The sequence below is a fragment of the Pelophylax lessonae genome, assembly GCF_965119305.1.
Source record: "Pelophylax lessonae genome assembly, chromosome: 5".
NCBI lineage: Eukaryota > Metazoa > Chordata > Amphibia > Anura > Ranidae > Pelophylax > Pelophylax lessonae.
This window is the reverse complement of record NC_138772.1, coordinates 74,655,821-74,670,049: the sequence shown is the minus strand read 5'-3', so window position 1 is coordinate 74,670,049 and position 14,229 is coordinate 74,655,821. Positions and strand designations below refer to the sequence as shown.

Sequence of the window (14,229 nt, the reverse complement as noted above, 5' to 3'; positions counted from 1 at the left end):
GGGAGTGGTTTCATAATTATCAATCAGCTGTGCAGATGCAGAGCACTAATGAGGAAATCTGCTGGGTCTGCATCCCTTTAGACGTGTTCCTATTGGGAGTATCTCACCAAAAATTACGTTTTTGTTGCAGAGAAATCCAGAAATCTGACTTATATCTTAGGCAGACTTCTGCAGGAAATTATGCACTTAATGGACACAGAATATGGTTTGGATTACTCAAATGGGACAGTAATATTTATGAACAATATATCTCAAGAACTATGAATATTAATCCCACTTTACACTGTGAGACCTAGACTGTTGTAGACCATTGCCATGAAGTCTGTGACTCCTAAATAAGGTGTATTCCATGTACTACAATGTAGGAGACAGACAGACTGATACTTGGGTCTCTTGCCATTGTCTGTATAATAAGGTGTTCTGTTTTTATACTTAGGATAATGTGTAATTTTGTATTTTGTTTTAGCTTTGTTGCCGGGTAGTCTTGTCATCACAGCTTGTTTAAGTGCGCTGAGTTAATTAGCATGGTAATGATAATCTTGTCTAGATGGGATTAGCCATGAGTCAACTGTACCTCATTATCTAACCATTGTGTGAAGTTTTGGGTAAATATTCGGGTCATTGTTCAGGTAGTGACTGACATACTTCTCAAGTGTATTAAAGTCTGTTTCTTGTTCAATAAAGGAGTTAGTAGTTGTTTTCAGATACATACAAGCTAAGTTGTCTGACTAGTTTTGTATGTAGGGCGGCTGGAATATCTGATATCTATATTCAAGACTGGAGGAAGCCATATACTGACGGAAGTCCACAAGCACATTGTGGGTCGGCGGTTCCGTTACATGCAGCAATTTTTCAAACGTGTTATTTAAAGGAAAAAAACTGTTTAGTGAATAAAAAAATTTAAAAAACACTAAAGTTAGCCTGATTTTTTTGTATCTTTGTGAAAGATGATGTTATGCCAAGTAAACAGATACCGAACATGTCACGCTTAAAAATTGTGCACACTTGTGGAATGGTGCCAAACTTCAGTACTTCAAAATCTCCACAGGCGACGCTTTAAACATTTTAGCAGGTTACATGTTCAGAGTTACAGAGGAGGTTTAGTGCTAGAATTATTGCACTCGCTCAAACTATCGTGGCAATACCTCACATGTGGTTTGAACACCATTTACATATGCTAAAAGAAGTCCTTATGCTGATTAAATTAGTAAACTATGAGAACTAATAAAAAGGTGCTCTATATATTCTATATAATCAGAGAATGGTTCAGGTTCTCTTATTTTATTATATATGGCACTTTCATTAGTTCTCATAGTTTACTAATTTAACCAACATAAGGACTAGTTTTAATAAAACCAGGATTGTTGGTAGCTATACAGAACACAGTGTAAGTTTTATTTATTTTTTCTGCATTCTGTAACAGTCCTGTACTTAAAGCGGAGTTCCGGCCTCAAAAATTACTTTGGGCCATCCGCTTGCTAACATTAACCTGAAAAATAAATGGATAGTCCAAATTTTTATTTTTTTTTACTTACCTTGTTTTTGAAGAAAGTATACTTACCTTCCTTCTACTTCCTCTCTTCCTGCAGCCGCGGCCCGCGCCGTCACTTCCTGCTTGCGATGACTCCTGGGAGCTGAACGTCATCGCTCCCAGGAGTCAATGCGCCTGCACTGGCCCCACTCGTCCCTTCGGGCGCAGGCGCGTCATTCCCTGCTAAACAGCTTCTGGGCAGGGATGCCGCGCCTGCCCTGGAAGTGACGAGCGGGGCCGGTGCAGGGCATTCTGGGACGAAGAAGACACGGAAGAGGACACCGAAGAGGACGCTCTGGCTTCAGCTGCCCACACCTGAGATGGCAGCGCTGGACAAGAAATTTTAAAGGTAAGTATTTCTTCTAAAAGGTAAGTGAACCCAGGGACAATTCAGAGGCTATCCATTGTGGAATGCACTAGCCCTGACTGTCCCGGGGGTATTTTTTTCTAAAAAACTTTTCCGAGGCCGGAACTCCGATTTAACCAGTGAGATCTCAAAAAACATCTTAAAGGGACAGGGTTTGTAAATATTTTTGTTAAGTGAGTATAACTAGTAGAACTAGTTGAACTACAATCGCCAACATAATTTGAATACATAACTTGTGAATATGTAACCTGTGTGTATCTGATAGTAGCCAGTGCCTCGCCAGCCACTGACCTCCCCGCACGTCCCTGGAATGAATGTATATTGGCCACAATCCGCTGTCTGTAGCAGGATTTTTACATTTTTACCCCAGAGGAGAACCCCTTAAAAAAAATGGTCCCAAGTTTTGAGGAATCTTTACTAAAACCAGTTCATTTGAGTTCAATGGTAAAATTAGTGGTTGGTGGTTATTCGGAAGAATGAATCTCTTAGGGCTTATTCATACGTGCAGCAGCCCTAGCCACGCCTCTGATAAGTGATTGGCAGTGGATTGCTTTTCAGAGGCATTCCACAGGCGGAAATATGTTGCCTCCTCACCTCCTGTCACACCACCATGCTGTAATCACATGTATTACATGCGGTTGCAGAGTGGTTGTGGCGCAGTCTTACAGCCTCACATACTTGTTTGGCAGCAGTACTGCCCTTAGTGGCTGCATGCCCTTCTTTAGGTTGACAGTTAGAAGGTGGCTCAAACGTGTGCCTTTACCAACCCTTGGCTGCCTGTGTGAATGAGGACATACAGTGGAGGTCAGTAAGGATTAGCTTGAGCGTATTCTGATGCTCTTCTGATCCTACATTACTGAGCCCATCAGGAAGGTGCCATCTTTCATGGGCCAATCATCTGTGGTGGGGGCATTTTTGTGCCATACAGCTGCACATATACAATGGACATGTAAATGTGGGGTTGCAGGGTTGGGGAATGTCTTGGCTTCAAATGATTGCCCATTACAGGTACCCTCCTAGTTCAGTTGCAAAGTAAATTTAGTTTTGGCTTTTGCAGTAATCACAGGAGCAGTGATTGTTTTGTTGTGCTTATGGTAGTATGGTTACCTATGGTTATATCCACCTGCCTCTAGGAGATATTTTTGGAACTTAGGGCAGCAGGATTCCATTGTTGAGTCTGAATATTCAGCAGGGCCTTGCCAATCACCTGGGGAAGTGTGCCGATATAGAGCCAGGTTGCTGTGAAAGCGGTAGTAAACCACTGAAAAAAACAAAAGAAAAACTGTAAGACATTAGCATAATGTGCTAATACGCATCGCATACTAGCACATTATGAAATACCTTAGAACTAAGCCCCCGCAGTGGTGCCCGCACACCGCTGAGGGAGCTGACACATTCCTCCGGTGTTTCTTCCAGGTTCACGGGCTCAGGCACTGGGAGTGGCCGAAGCCGCGATGACGTCACTCCCGCACATGCGCGTGGGAGCCCTCTGTTCCACCAAGGAGCTCTGAAGTTCTGGCACAATACGCCGGACCTTCAGAGCGCATGCGCTGCTGTCAGTGGCTGCATGCAGGGTGAATATCTCCTACACCTTGCAGGTGTAGGAGATATTCATTTTACCTACAGGTATGCCTTATTATGGGCTTACCTGTGAATAAAAACCACCAAGCGAGGTATACAACTGCTTTAAATAGTCTGGAGCCTTGAGGAGATTATCTTTTCCCCCCTGTGGGGATGGATCTGCCTGCCCCTGGAGCTCTCTGGATTAAATGCTGGACCACTTTGCACTTATGGACTGTCTGGGTACCAGGATCCATTGAGTAAAGCCTTTACTTGTGCTTCTAATGCTTCATGGTCCCCAGCCGTGAACAGTGGACTGTTCCAGTCTGCCTATACAAGTGCTACAGCTACTAAGCGAAAAGTGTCCTCTGCTAGCAATGTGTTCCATTTTAGAGTGTCCTGCATTACCTCAAATTCCCTCCCAAGCTCTGCTAGCAAATAAACTTTAAAAAGACTACCTCTTGACCTCTGTTCCATGAGCGGGGGTGAATGAACTGTTTTTGCTGTGTGCCTGGCTGCCTCTGCACTATTGGGGAAAGAACCTTTCTAATCTACAGAGGTTCTTTCAGAGGTAGCACTACACAGGTAACAGCTTCCTGGTGGATTGGGCCACATGAGTTAAGAAGAGTATCAGAACATGCCTGAGCTCATCTCTATCAGAATGCCACCCTTTACAGACATCTAATTCATTGCTACATTATTGTTGTCATGCTGCTGGCTCTGCCAAGGGACATTGGCTCTAGAACTATGCAGGCCCCATCAGATGGGAAGTTAAGCAGTTACAACTCAAAAGAACCCCTAAAAACCTCTGGAGGAACCCTGGCTGAGAATGGCTGGTCTATAGAATAAAGCCCTGTACACACAGGACAAATATCAATCAGCCAGTACAGTAGTAACCAGCTGACATTTGGCCTGTGTGTAGAGATCCTTATCCGACAGAAGCCAATCTCACGACCAGCTTCTGTTGAACGAGCATGCAGCAGCAAGAGCTTTGCCCAGTGCACTGTCAATGGTAATCCCTTTCCTCTCTGTGTGTTTTTTTCCTACTGTGTCCTCCTGCTCCCCCCATGCTCTGTGTCCTCCTGCTCCCCCCATGCACTGTGTCCTCCTGCTCCCCCCCCCCACGTACTCTGTCCTCCTGCTCACTCCCCCATGTACTGTGCCCTCCTGCTCCCCCTCCTCTACTGTGCCCTCCTGCTCCCCTCTGCTCCCCCTGTACTGTGCCCTCCTGCTCCCCTCCACTGTGCCCTCCTGCTCCCCCTCCCCTGTACTGTGCCCTCCTGCCCCTTCCCCCTGTACTGTGCCCTCCTGCTCCCCCTCCCCTGTACTGTGCCCTCCTGCCCCTTCCCCCTGTACTGTGCCCTCATGCTCCCCCCTGCATTGTACCCTCCTGCTCCCCCCCCTGTACTGTGCCCTCCTGCTCCCCCTCCCCTGTACTGTGCACAGACATACATACTGTATATATAAGCCACTGTGTAGAGATCCTTGTCTGACAGAAGCCAATCTCACGACCAGCTTCTGTTGAACGAGCATGCAGCAGCAAGAGCTTTGCCCAGTGCACTGTCAGTGGTGATCCCTTTCCTCTCTGTGTGTTTTTTTTTCTTACGGTGTCCTCCTGCTCCATCCATGCACTGTGCCCTCCTGCTCCCTCCCCCATGTACTGTGCCCTCCTGCTCCCCCTCCTGTACTGTGCCCTCCTGCTCCCCCTCCTGTACTGTGCCCTCCTGCTCCCCTCCACTGTACTGTGCCCTCCTGCTCCCCCTCCCCTGTACTGTGCCCTCCTGCTCCCCCTGTACTGTGCCCTCCTGCTCCCCTCCACTGTACTGTGCCCCCCTGCTCCCCCTCCCCTGTACTGTGCCCTCCTGCCCCTTCCCCCTGTACTGTGCCCTCATGCTCCCCCCCTGCACTGTACCCTCCTGCTCCCCCCCTGTACTGTGCCCTCCTGCTCCCCCTCCCCTGTACTGTGCACAGACATACATACTGTATATATAAGCCACTGTGTAGAGATCCTTGTCCGACAGAAGCCAATCTCACAACCAGCTTCTGTTGAACGAGCATGCAGCAGCAAGAGCTTTGCCCAGTGCACTGTCAATGGTGATCCCTTTCCTCTCTGTGTGTTTTTTTTCTTACGGTGTCCTCCTGCTCCATCCATGCACTGTGTCCTCCTGCCCCCCCCCCTGTACTGTGCCCTCCTGCTCCCTCCCCCATGTACTGGTACTGTGCCCTCCTGCTCCCCCCCTGTACTATGCCCTCCTTCTTCCCTCCCCTGTACTGTGCCCTCCTTCTCCCCCTGTACTGTGCCCTCTTGCTCCACCCCCTGTACTGTGCCCTCCTGCTCCCCCCCCCCTGTACTGCGCCCTCCTGCTCCCCCCCCCCTGTACTGCGCCCTCCTGCTCCACACCACCCCCCCCCCACCCCCGTACTGAGCCCTTCTGCTCCCCCTCCCTTGTACTGTGCACATACATACATACATACTGTATATATAAGCCACTGATCTATCCAGACTGGGAGAGGCATTTATGACAGGAGGACAGTGTGTACAGAGATGGGGAAAGTGTAAAAAAAAAGTGGGCGCAGTGTTTACAGGGGAAAAGAGGGTCAGTATATACAGGGTGCAGTGTGTAGAGAAGGTGGGGCGGTATGCAGAGGCGTAACTAGAACCTTCAGGGCCCCGATGCAAGAAACCATGAAGGGCCCCCCAGACCCCTGGCCGGGGCCCTTCCCTTCAAGCCCGGGGCTCTTCCCACTAATCCTGGGGCTCTTTACTCTCATTGCATGGCCTTTTATTATGGTCCCGCATCAGGATCCTTTCACAAGTTCTGCAGTGGGCCCCCTTCCTGCAATCTTGGGGCCTCCCCACAGTGGTGAAATGCCAGGGCCCGGTCGCAAGTGTGACCTTTGAGATCCTAGAGGTTCACCCACTGTTTTGCTACCGGGCCCCCTGGAGCATGGGGCCCGGTAGCGATTGCAACCCCTGCAACCCCTGTAGTTACGCCCCTGGCGGTATGTACAGGAGGTGAATTTCATTTGGAATAGTTCCCTAGTTGAGAATATTTGTTGTTTTTAATCAGACTAAAAAGCCACACCAAATATGTAGCATAATTTAGCCATTCCCAGTATAAAACTCCCTAGTAGGGGCCCCAGTGCATGTCTTTGCTCAGGGGCCCATGATGCTATTAAGTTAGCTCTGCTTGCAGCCAGTGAGTGAGAGCGCATACCAGTGTGTTTAAACGGAGAGGCGGTACCCCTGTCAGAACACAACAGAACAGGGAGAACACTGTACTAACATCACATAGTTAGTACAACAAGCTCTACAGTTTTTGGTTTTTTTTGCTCAGCCTGCTGGGTTGAATAAAAAGAAAAAAAACTTCCCATGTGTACCAGGCATTACACCTGACAACGCTGAAGGAGTGTTCTTGGGGAACCAAACAAATCTTTCCCAATCGCTTCTGTTTCCCACATTGTCAGAAAATACAGACGAGCAGGCATTGGGTTCCTGCATGAATGGCCATTCATTTCCTGATGCCTAGTGTTATCGAACTATCAGACAAAACATTCAGATCATTACCTTGATTGATATAGACAGCAACAGCCTGATTTTCTGCAAGCTTGCGATCAATAAAACCCATTGGAATCAATATACAACATGATTCATGGTTGGCTTGTACTGAGACCGAGCGCTGTTCATAGAGCAGATACCTCTTCATCCATGAAGTCAGTTAATTACAAGCACTGGGCTTCTGGGTTCATTTCCTCCTGAATGTAATTCTCTGGAAATAGCCACAGATGGTGCTTGGAAGGCAGTGGAAATTTCCAGTCCATATATACGAAGCATTCATCCTCACATCGCCTCCTCTCTCTAGGAAGCAGTAAAAAATTCTCCTTCGCTGTCCAGAATACGGAATTTATCAGCCACCTCTACACAATTCCCATCACATGCACAAGGTGATCAGTGTGAATACAAATTGCAAATATGTATTTTTGATGGTTGTCAATGAAGCACACATTCCCCGGCTCTTAGTGCTGAGCTCAAAGTTAAAAGTTAAACACATAAAATGCATAAAATATGTAATTCTAAGCATCAACTACTCCGGTAAATTATACTTTCTAAGATTAGTTTTAAAATTTTCTCCTGCCAGTGTGAATGTTTTTCCCCATGTTCTTGCCTTCATATTAAAAATACTGCCCTCCTGGACCTTAACCACTTAAGCCCCGGAAGATTTTACCACCTTCCTGACCAGGGGGTATTTTGCGATTCGGCACTGCGTGATTTTAACGGACAATTGCGCGGTCGTGCGACGCTGTACCTAAACTAATTTGATGTCCTTTTCTTCCCACAAATTTCTTTTGGTGGTATTTGATCACCTGTGGGATTTTTTGATCATGCGCTATAAACAAAAAAAGAGCGTCAATTTTGCAAAAATAACAATATTTTTCACATTTTTTTATATGAAATTCCAAAAAAAAAAATGTAAAAATTAAAATTTTTTAACATTTTAGGCCAATTTGTTTTATGCTACATATTTTTGGTAAAAAAAAAAAAATCGCAAAAAGCGTATTTTGATTGGTTTGCACAAAAGTTATTGCGTTTACTAACTAAGGGAAAGATTTTTGTCATTTTTGTTATTTTTTTTTTAACGCGTAATGGCGGCGATCTGCGATTTCGCGGCGGTTTTGCGGCGGACAGATCGGACCCTTGACTAACATTTTTGACACTTTTGGGGTTACCAGTGACATTACTACAGTAATCAGTGCTATACATATGCACTGTTACTGTAAAATGACCAGAGATGTATAGTAACGAAGTAGAACTACTTAAGTACTGTACTTAAGTACCGAAATGCGGTATCTGTACTTTCCTAGAGTAGAATTTTTTTCTCCTACTTCTACTTTTACTTCACTACATTTTTTCGATGATTTCGATACTTCTACTCAAGTATTTTTTTTTTGTGCTGCATAGTTACTCGTTACTTTTAAAAAAATTACCACTGCCAGAACAGTAGATGGCAGGTTGCATAAAGCTCAAAAAAATGTGTATAATGTCATTTGTAAATCAGCGCATACGTAAATAAAGGCTGTGTATAATAAAAGCTGCTATACCAAATCTTTCCAATAAAAAGAAAATATGAAACAAACAAATAAATGATGCTACAGCGCTTAAAGTGCATCAAGAAACTACTAACAAACACCGGTTAATCATTTGAATAAATCATTTGAAATAATAAAAACAATATGATGTTCAAACTTTTGACTTCTTTCTTTAATAACTACATAACACAGTACTTGTACTTCTACTTTCAGTACTTGAGTAGAATTTTTTTTTCAAAACTACTGGTACTTTTTACTTTTAGTACTTAAGTAGCAAATTTTTTGAAAAAACTACTTGCAATACTTAAGTAAAAAAAATGTTGAATACTTTAGTACTTCTACTTAAGTAACTTTTTCTGCGAGCACTTCCACTTCTACTCAAGTAATTTTTTGATCGAGCACTTGTACTTTTACTCAAGTAGAAATTTCGAGTACTTTATACAAGTCTGAAAATGACACTTGCAGTGAAGGGGTTAACTTTATTTGAGAGGGAGGGGTTGTGTGTGTCCCTAGGGGCGTGATTCTAACTGTGATTGGCTGTGGCTTGAGGTGTAGGAACAGTGATCAATGGTCCTACATAGTAGAACCGTATGATCACTGTTCTTACACAGGGGAGAATGACAGGCGGCTTGTTTACATTAGCCGCCTGCCTTTCTCCAGCTCTTACGGACGATCGTGAGTGCCCGGCGGACATCGGGTCCGCCAGGCACACGCGCGGGGGGTCCGTGAGCGAGCGGGAGCGCGCCTCCGGCGGCGTGCGCTCGCTACCCAGAGCCTCACAGGCTAGTGACGTACCCATACGTCACTTTGCCTGTGAGGGGCTGACCGCCGCAGTATATGTACTTGTGGCGGTCGGCAACCCCCTACACATAACAGTGTCTGTACTTCTGTCCATTCAATCCTGGGATTTACACAGCTCTGCCACCCAGCACAGCCAGCCCAAAGTCCTGAGTTTTCAATACTACCAGTACGTAATACAACGGGGTCTTATCCCTGTCCCCCAGCCAGACTCAGACTCAGGGCTCATTTACACTTGCAGTCAGGGGGTGGTAAAAACAAAAAAGGGGGGGGGGATTTTACTACCCCCCCCCCAACCTCCCACCTTAAAATAACATGACAACCAGATGAAGTTGTACTCATGCTGCAGCAAAAACCATACTCCCTGTTGAGTTCATTGGGGAGTACCAATACCAAATGCAACCCATTCAATTGAATAGGGGCATGCCACAACTGCATGCCAAACACTAAGCTTGTGGTTGCACCACAGAATTACTATTCATAAGGCCCATTTGGCTGCCAAAAAAAAAGGTATCACCTCCTAAATGCCTGTCGGCCCCTTCTGTACTGTTCTCTGAAAAGTACTGCGCCATGAAATGCTTCTCAGAGACTTTTGCAAGAGTAAATGAGCCAGTGGCAGCCCGTCCATTGGGGGCACAGGGGTGCTGCCACCCCTATCCATGCGTCCGGCCCCCTAATCTACATGCAGGGCGCCAGATGCATGGATTCCAATGTTTTTTTTTTTTTTGGAAGCATGTGATTAGAGCCAGAGTCTCTAATAGGCTTCAAAAAAGAGTGGGCTCGGGACGTATTTTGGAGTTCATTCAAGATTCTGTCTCTTGATGTGAGCTCAGTTAGGACTTAGGCCCCTTTTACACAGGCGGACCGTTCAGATCCGCCTGTCCGTTTTTTTTTGGCAGATCTGAACAGTCCCCCCATGCATCTCTATGGGGGATCGGATGTCAGCGGATACATGTCCGCTGACATCCGATCCGATCCGTCAAATCTGGACAGATGGAAACCCTATTTTCCATCCGTCCAGCGGATGGGATCGGATGGGATCGGGTGAGAACGGACCGACGGTTCGTTCCCATCCCATTTCCCCCATAGAGATGCATGGGGAACTGACAGCTGTGTCTCCACACACAGCACGGAGACACAGCTGTCATCCTCCTGCTCAGCGGGGGATCAGCGGCTCGATCCCCCGCTGAGAAAAACGGAATCCGTCCGACGAACGGATAGTGTGAAAGGAGCCTAAAGGGCTCCTGTTTAGAGCAGGGAAGATGAACCACAAGCAGACAATTCTGGAGCCAGGGGAACAAACAGTGGTCAGACAAGGCTTTCTAATCTACTTGTCACCTTGATAAAGGAGGTCCATCTACCCAAGAAATGTCTGTGTTTTTGTGCTGATATGGGACATCAGTAAACAGTCACACTAGATTTCAAACTGGTATGCTGGCCCTTCTCTGGATTTAGGTCTTCTAATCTGTCTGATCATTTTGGACTATGGGCACTACCCTATAGACCATAGGTGTCCAACCTGCAGCCCTCCAGCTTTTGCAGAACTACAGGACCCATGAGGCATTGCAAGGCTGACAGTTGCAGGTGTAACGTGAGAATTACCTACCCCGTGAGAAAAACCTACCCCTCGTCACTTCCGGCCAGGAACAGCTGAGCAGCGCAGCAGTGCGCATGCTCACAGCCCCGGATACCTAATGGAAGAGCTGAGGATCAGACTAGTGCGCATGCGCACTAGTCTGAAACGATCTCGGTGTCCGTTAAAAAAACCTACCGACGCGGCGGTGACATAAAATAGCTGTGCTGCACTATGAGTCATCTCCGCTCCTGTCCCGGTCACTTCCCTGATCTTGGCTAGTAAATATAAAAGCGGCTGGCGGCTCCGTGATTTATCTTCTCATACAGCCGCCGCCGCTTTTATATTTAGTAGCCGAGAGCAGGGAAGTGACATGGACAGGAGCGGAGATGACTCATAGTGCAGCACAGCTGTTTTAATGTAACTGCTCGCGTTACACAGACTGCCGTGAACCGGAAGTGACGAGGGTAGGTTTTTCTCACGGGTAGGTAATTCTCACGGAACACAGGCATGACTCCCAAAGGCAGAGGCATGATGGAATTTGGCACCAAAAGGCAGAGGCATGATGGGACTTGTAGTTCCGCAAAAACTGGAGGGCTGCAGGTTGAACACCCATGCTATAGACTCTGTTGTTGTTTCTGGTCAAAAAGGCCATATAAGAAAATGTCTAATGTCTATAACAGCCTTTCTCAACCTTTCTACCACAGAGGAAGCTGTGAAAGAATTTCAGGGTCTAGTGGAAACCCTTCTAAAAATTATTAATTGGGGGCCAGTGGGCCCCAAATGACCCCTTATAATGGTGATCAGTGGGAAGAATGCCCCCCTTATGGTGGTGGACAGAAAGCCAATCTTACAACTAGAAAGACCAATAGTTTCATGTTGTTGGTTCTGTAACTATGCAGGCACCATCAAATGGGAGGTTAATCAACCACAGCTCAATAAACTCCTAGAAATCTCTGGAAGAACCCGTAGGGTGCCACAGAATGAGAATGGTTGGTTATGCACAGTCATGTCCATGTAGTGCAGGTCTAAAGGACCATGCCCTTCAATACTGTATGTTTAATTTAGAAATGTTTGGGTTTACATACACCTTAGAGAGTGCAGCAATGACACTGTAACAAATTTTACAACTGATACTGGTGGCTCATGGAAAGAACAGCATTCAGGATGACTACACACTCAAACTTTTCATGTAGGGTCATAGCAGAACTTACAAAAAAAATTATACATGCTATAGTGTACATGCGTCTATGGTAATATGCCACATGGGCTGCACATGGGTAGACTTTTATGTACAATGGTTGCATATACAGGATCATCCAATACAATAATCGGTCTCATGCAGTCACAAAGTTTAATTGTGGTGTTGATCTTTTCTGTCTTCGTTGCACCGGGTTAAGCCTTGTTTGCACAATCATGAAGTTATTGGACCTTCTCTCTGTTAAGCCTATTCTACCTGAGACCAATTCTGCAGGAAATGCTGTGGCACCTGGTAATCTAGGCTGCACTCACAATCTTGGTGACAGTGCCACCCATGGCTAAGGGTCATTTTCTCAGCTATTCCCATTCTCAATCAATACGAATAATTAGCACAGTGAAAGAGTCATCCCCTTCTTACTGGGCAATGGGCAATCTCTCTGATGGTGGGAGATGTCTGTAGTGGATGGCTGACCGTCATCAGGGAAATAAGTGGACTGCCATTGTTGGCCTTCTTCTGAAATCCAAGGTTGCCTTGCTGTATCTGGCTTTTGAGTCACAGCCTGGGAACAAGCCTGCAGCAAGTGAAAGTCAGAGCAATTCTGAAATTCTGTATATTCAGGATCAGTGACACTGATTTACTGAAGCCAAAGCATGACAGCCAAGCAAAGAGCATTTTCAGTTAGGGAAATCTGCAATGTCAGCCTGCATATCTTTATGTCAGGCTTACTTAAATGGCTGATGTGCATCATGCTAGTCCTATACTACCTGATAATCATTACAGACTGTAGAAGGGCTACAACTTAAACTGCACTCATCCTTATGGCCCGTACACACAATAAGAAAATCGGAAGTAACATTTCGTCCGACAAACGATCTGCCCATTTTCGGATTGTTAGTATGGTGCTTTTGACAGCCGATTACGGATTTTCGTACGACAAAATCTGGATGTGCAGGCTATAACATTTTATCGTACGTCAACACAATGTCCGATTTTCATTTAATTAGTACAGTTTTCGTCCGAAAAAAATCATAAGAGCAAGACTAGGCATGCTCAGAGACGAAAGAACACATACAAAACTATTCAACACATGACATCACTTCTGAAGTAGAATTCTGTTGTAGGAGAATTTTGGTATGAAAGTAACCTCTTCACTTTCCATATGAGACTAGCATGTCACAAAAAACTAAAGAACATTCGTCCGATAATCTGATCGTGTGTACGAGGCTTTACTCACCGGATAAAGAGAACCTGCTAGGACGCCTGTATTGTACAGAAGTGTCTTCCATCTACACTTTAGATGAGCATGCATGGGCAAATCGATCGCAAATCTGAAGATTCATGGTGATGGGCAAATCTGACAGATGGGAATGTTTGACACCTTGTCAACATAACAGAAGTGTCCCCGGCAAGATCAGCACACACACTTTTCATGTGACTGCATAATCCATCCCAGTCATTTACTACCAGTGTGGGGATCTGATGTGCCCAATGGTGATTATAGTCTTTGTAGAGGTAAGCCAGGCAATCATCCCCCCCCCCCCTCCCTATGGAAGCCCCTACAAACCAGTTGCTGAATGTCTGCAGCTTACCAGCATCTGAGTGCACCGTCCTAGCTATGCTCCAGGCTCTGCTCCCGGTGACAGGTGACATCCCCCTCTGTGACTGTCTCATCAGAAGGATGCTGAAGCTTTTCAGTAGTCTGGCCATGATGAAGAATCCCAGCAAAGCTGCAGTCAATGGAGTGACAGGCGGTGTGTGCTGCAAGAGCAGATGTGTGTCTGCTGCTGAACACAGCTCTCCCTGACCACTCCCTCCTCTGATGTCATCCCTACAATCAGCCACTATGTGGGCTAAAGGGCAGACATAGGATCCCCTCTACACATTCCTCTGCCATCTCTGTGTCTGCTCTGCAGATACAGAGGAAAGAAACATATTCTATTGCAGATCGCAACATTGTGACTGGCCTGGGAGGGGCATATTATTATTATTACTACTACTGCTACAATTGTTGTTAATATTATTATTATCAAGAACAACAATAACAACAACAACAACAATAATAATAACAATTGTAATAGCAGTAGTAGTAATAATAATATTATTCATAATAA

General features: G+C 45.8%; 1 protein-coding gene across 1 annotated transcript in view; it reads right to left on the bottom strand.

Moving 5' to 3' along the window:
* Positions 1-13,942, bottom strand: part of MSRB2 (methionine sulfoxide reductase B2) — a 34,927-nt gene extending 20,985 nt beyond the window's left edge. The window contains exon 1 of the mRNA XM_082258045.1: positions 13,708-13,942. Within this exon, the coding sequence (XP_082114171.1) occupies positions 13,708-13,825 (118 nt within the window). The 5' untranslated portion in view covers positions 13,826-13,942. The remainder of the gene's footprint in view (positions 1-13,707) is intronic.
* Between the last annotated feature and the right edge of the window lie 287 nt (positions 13,943-14,229).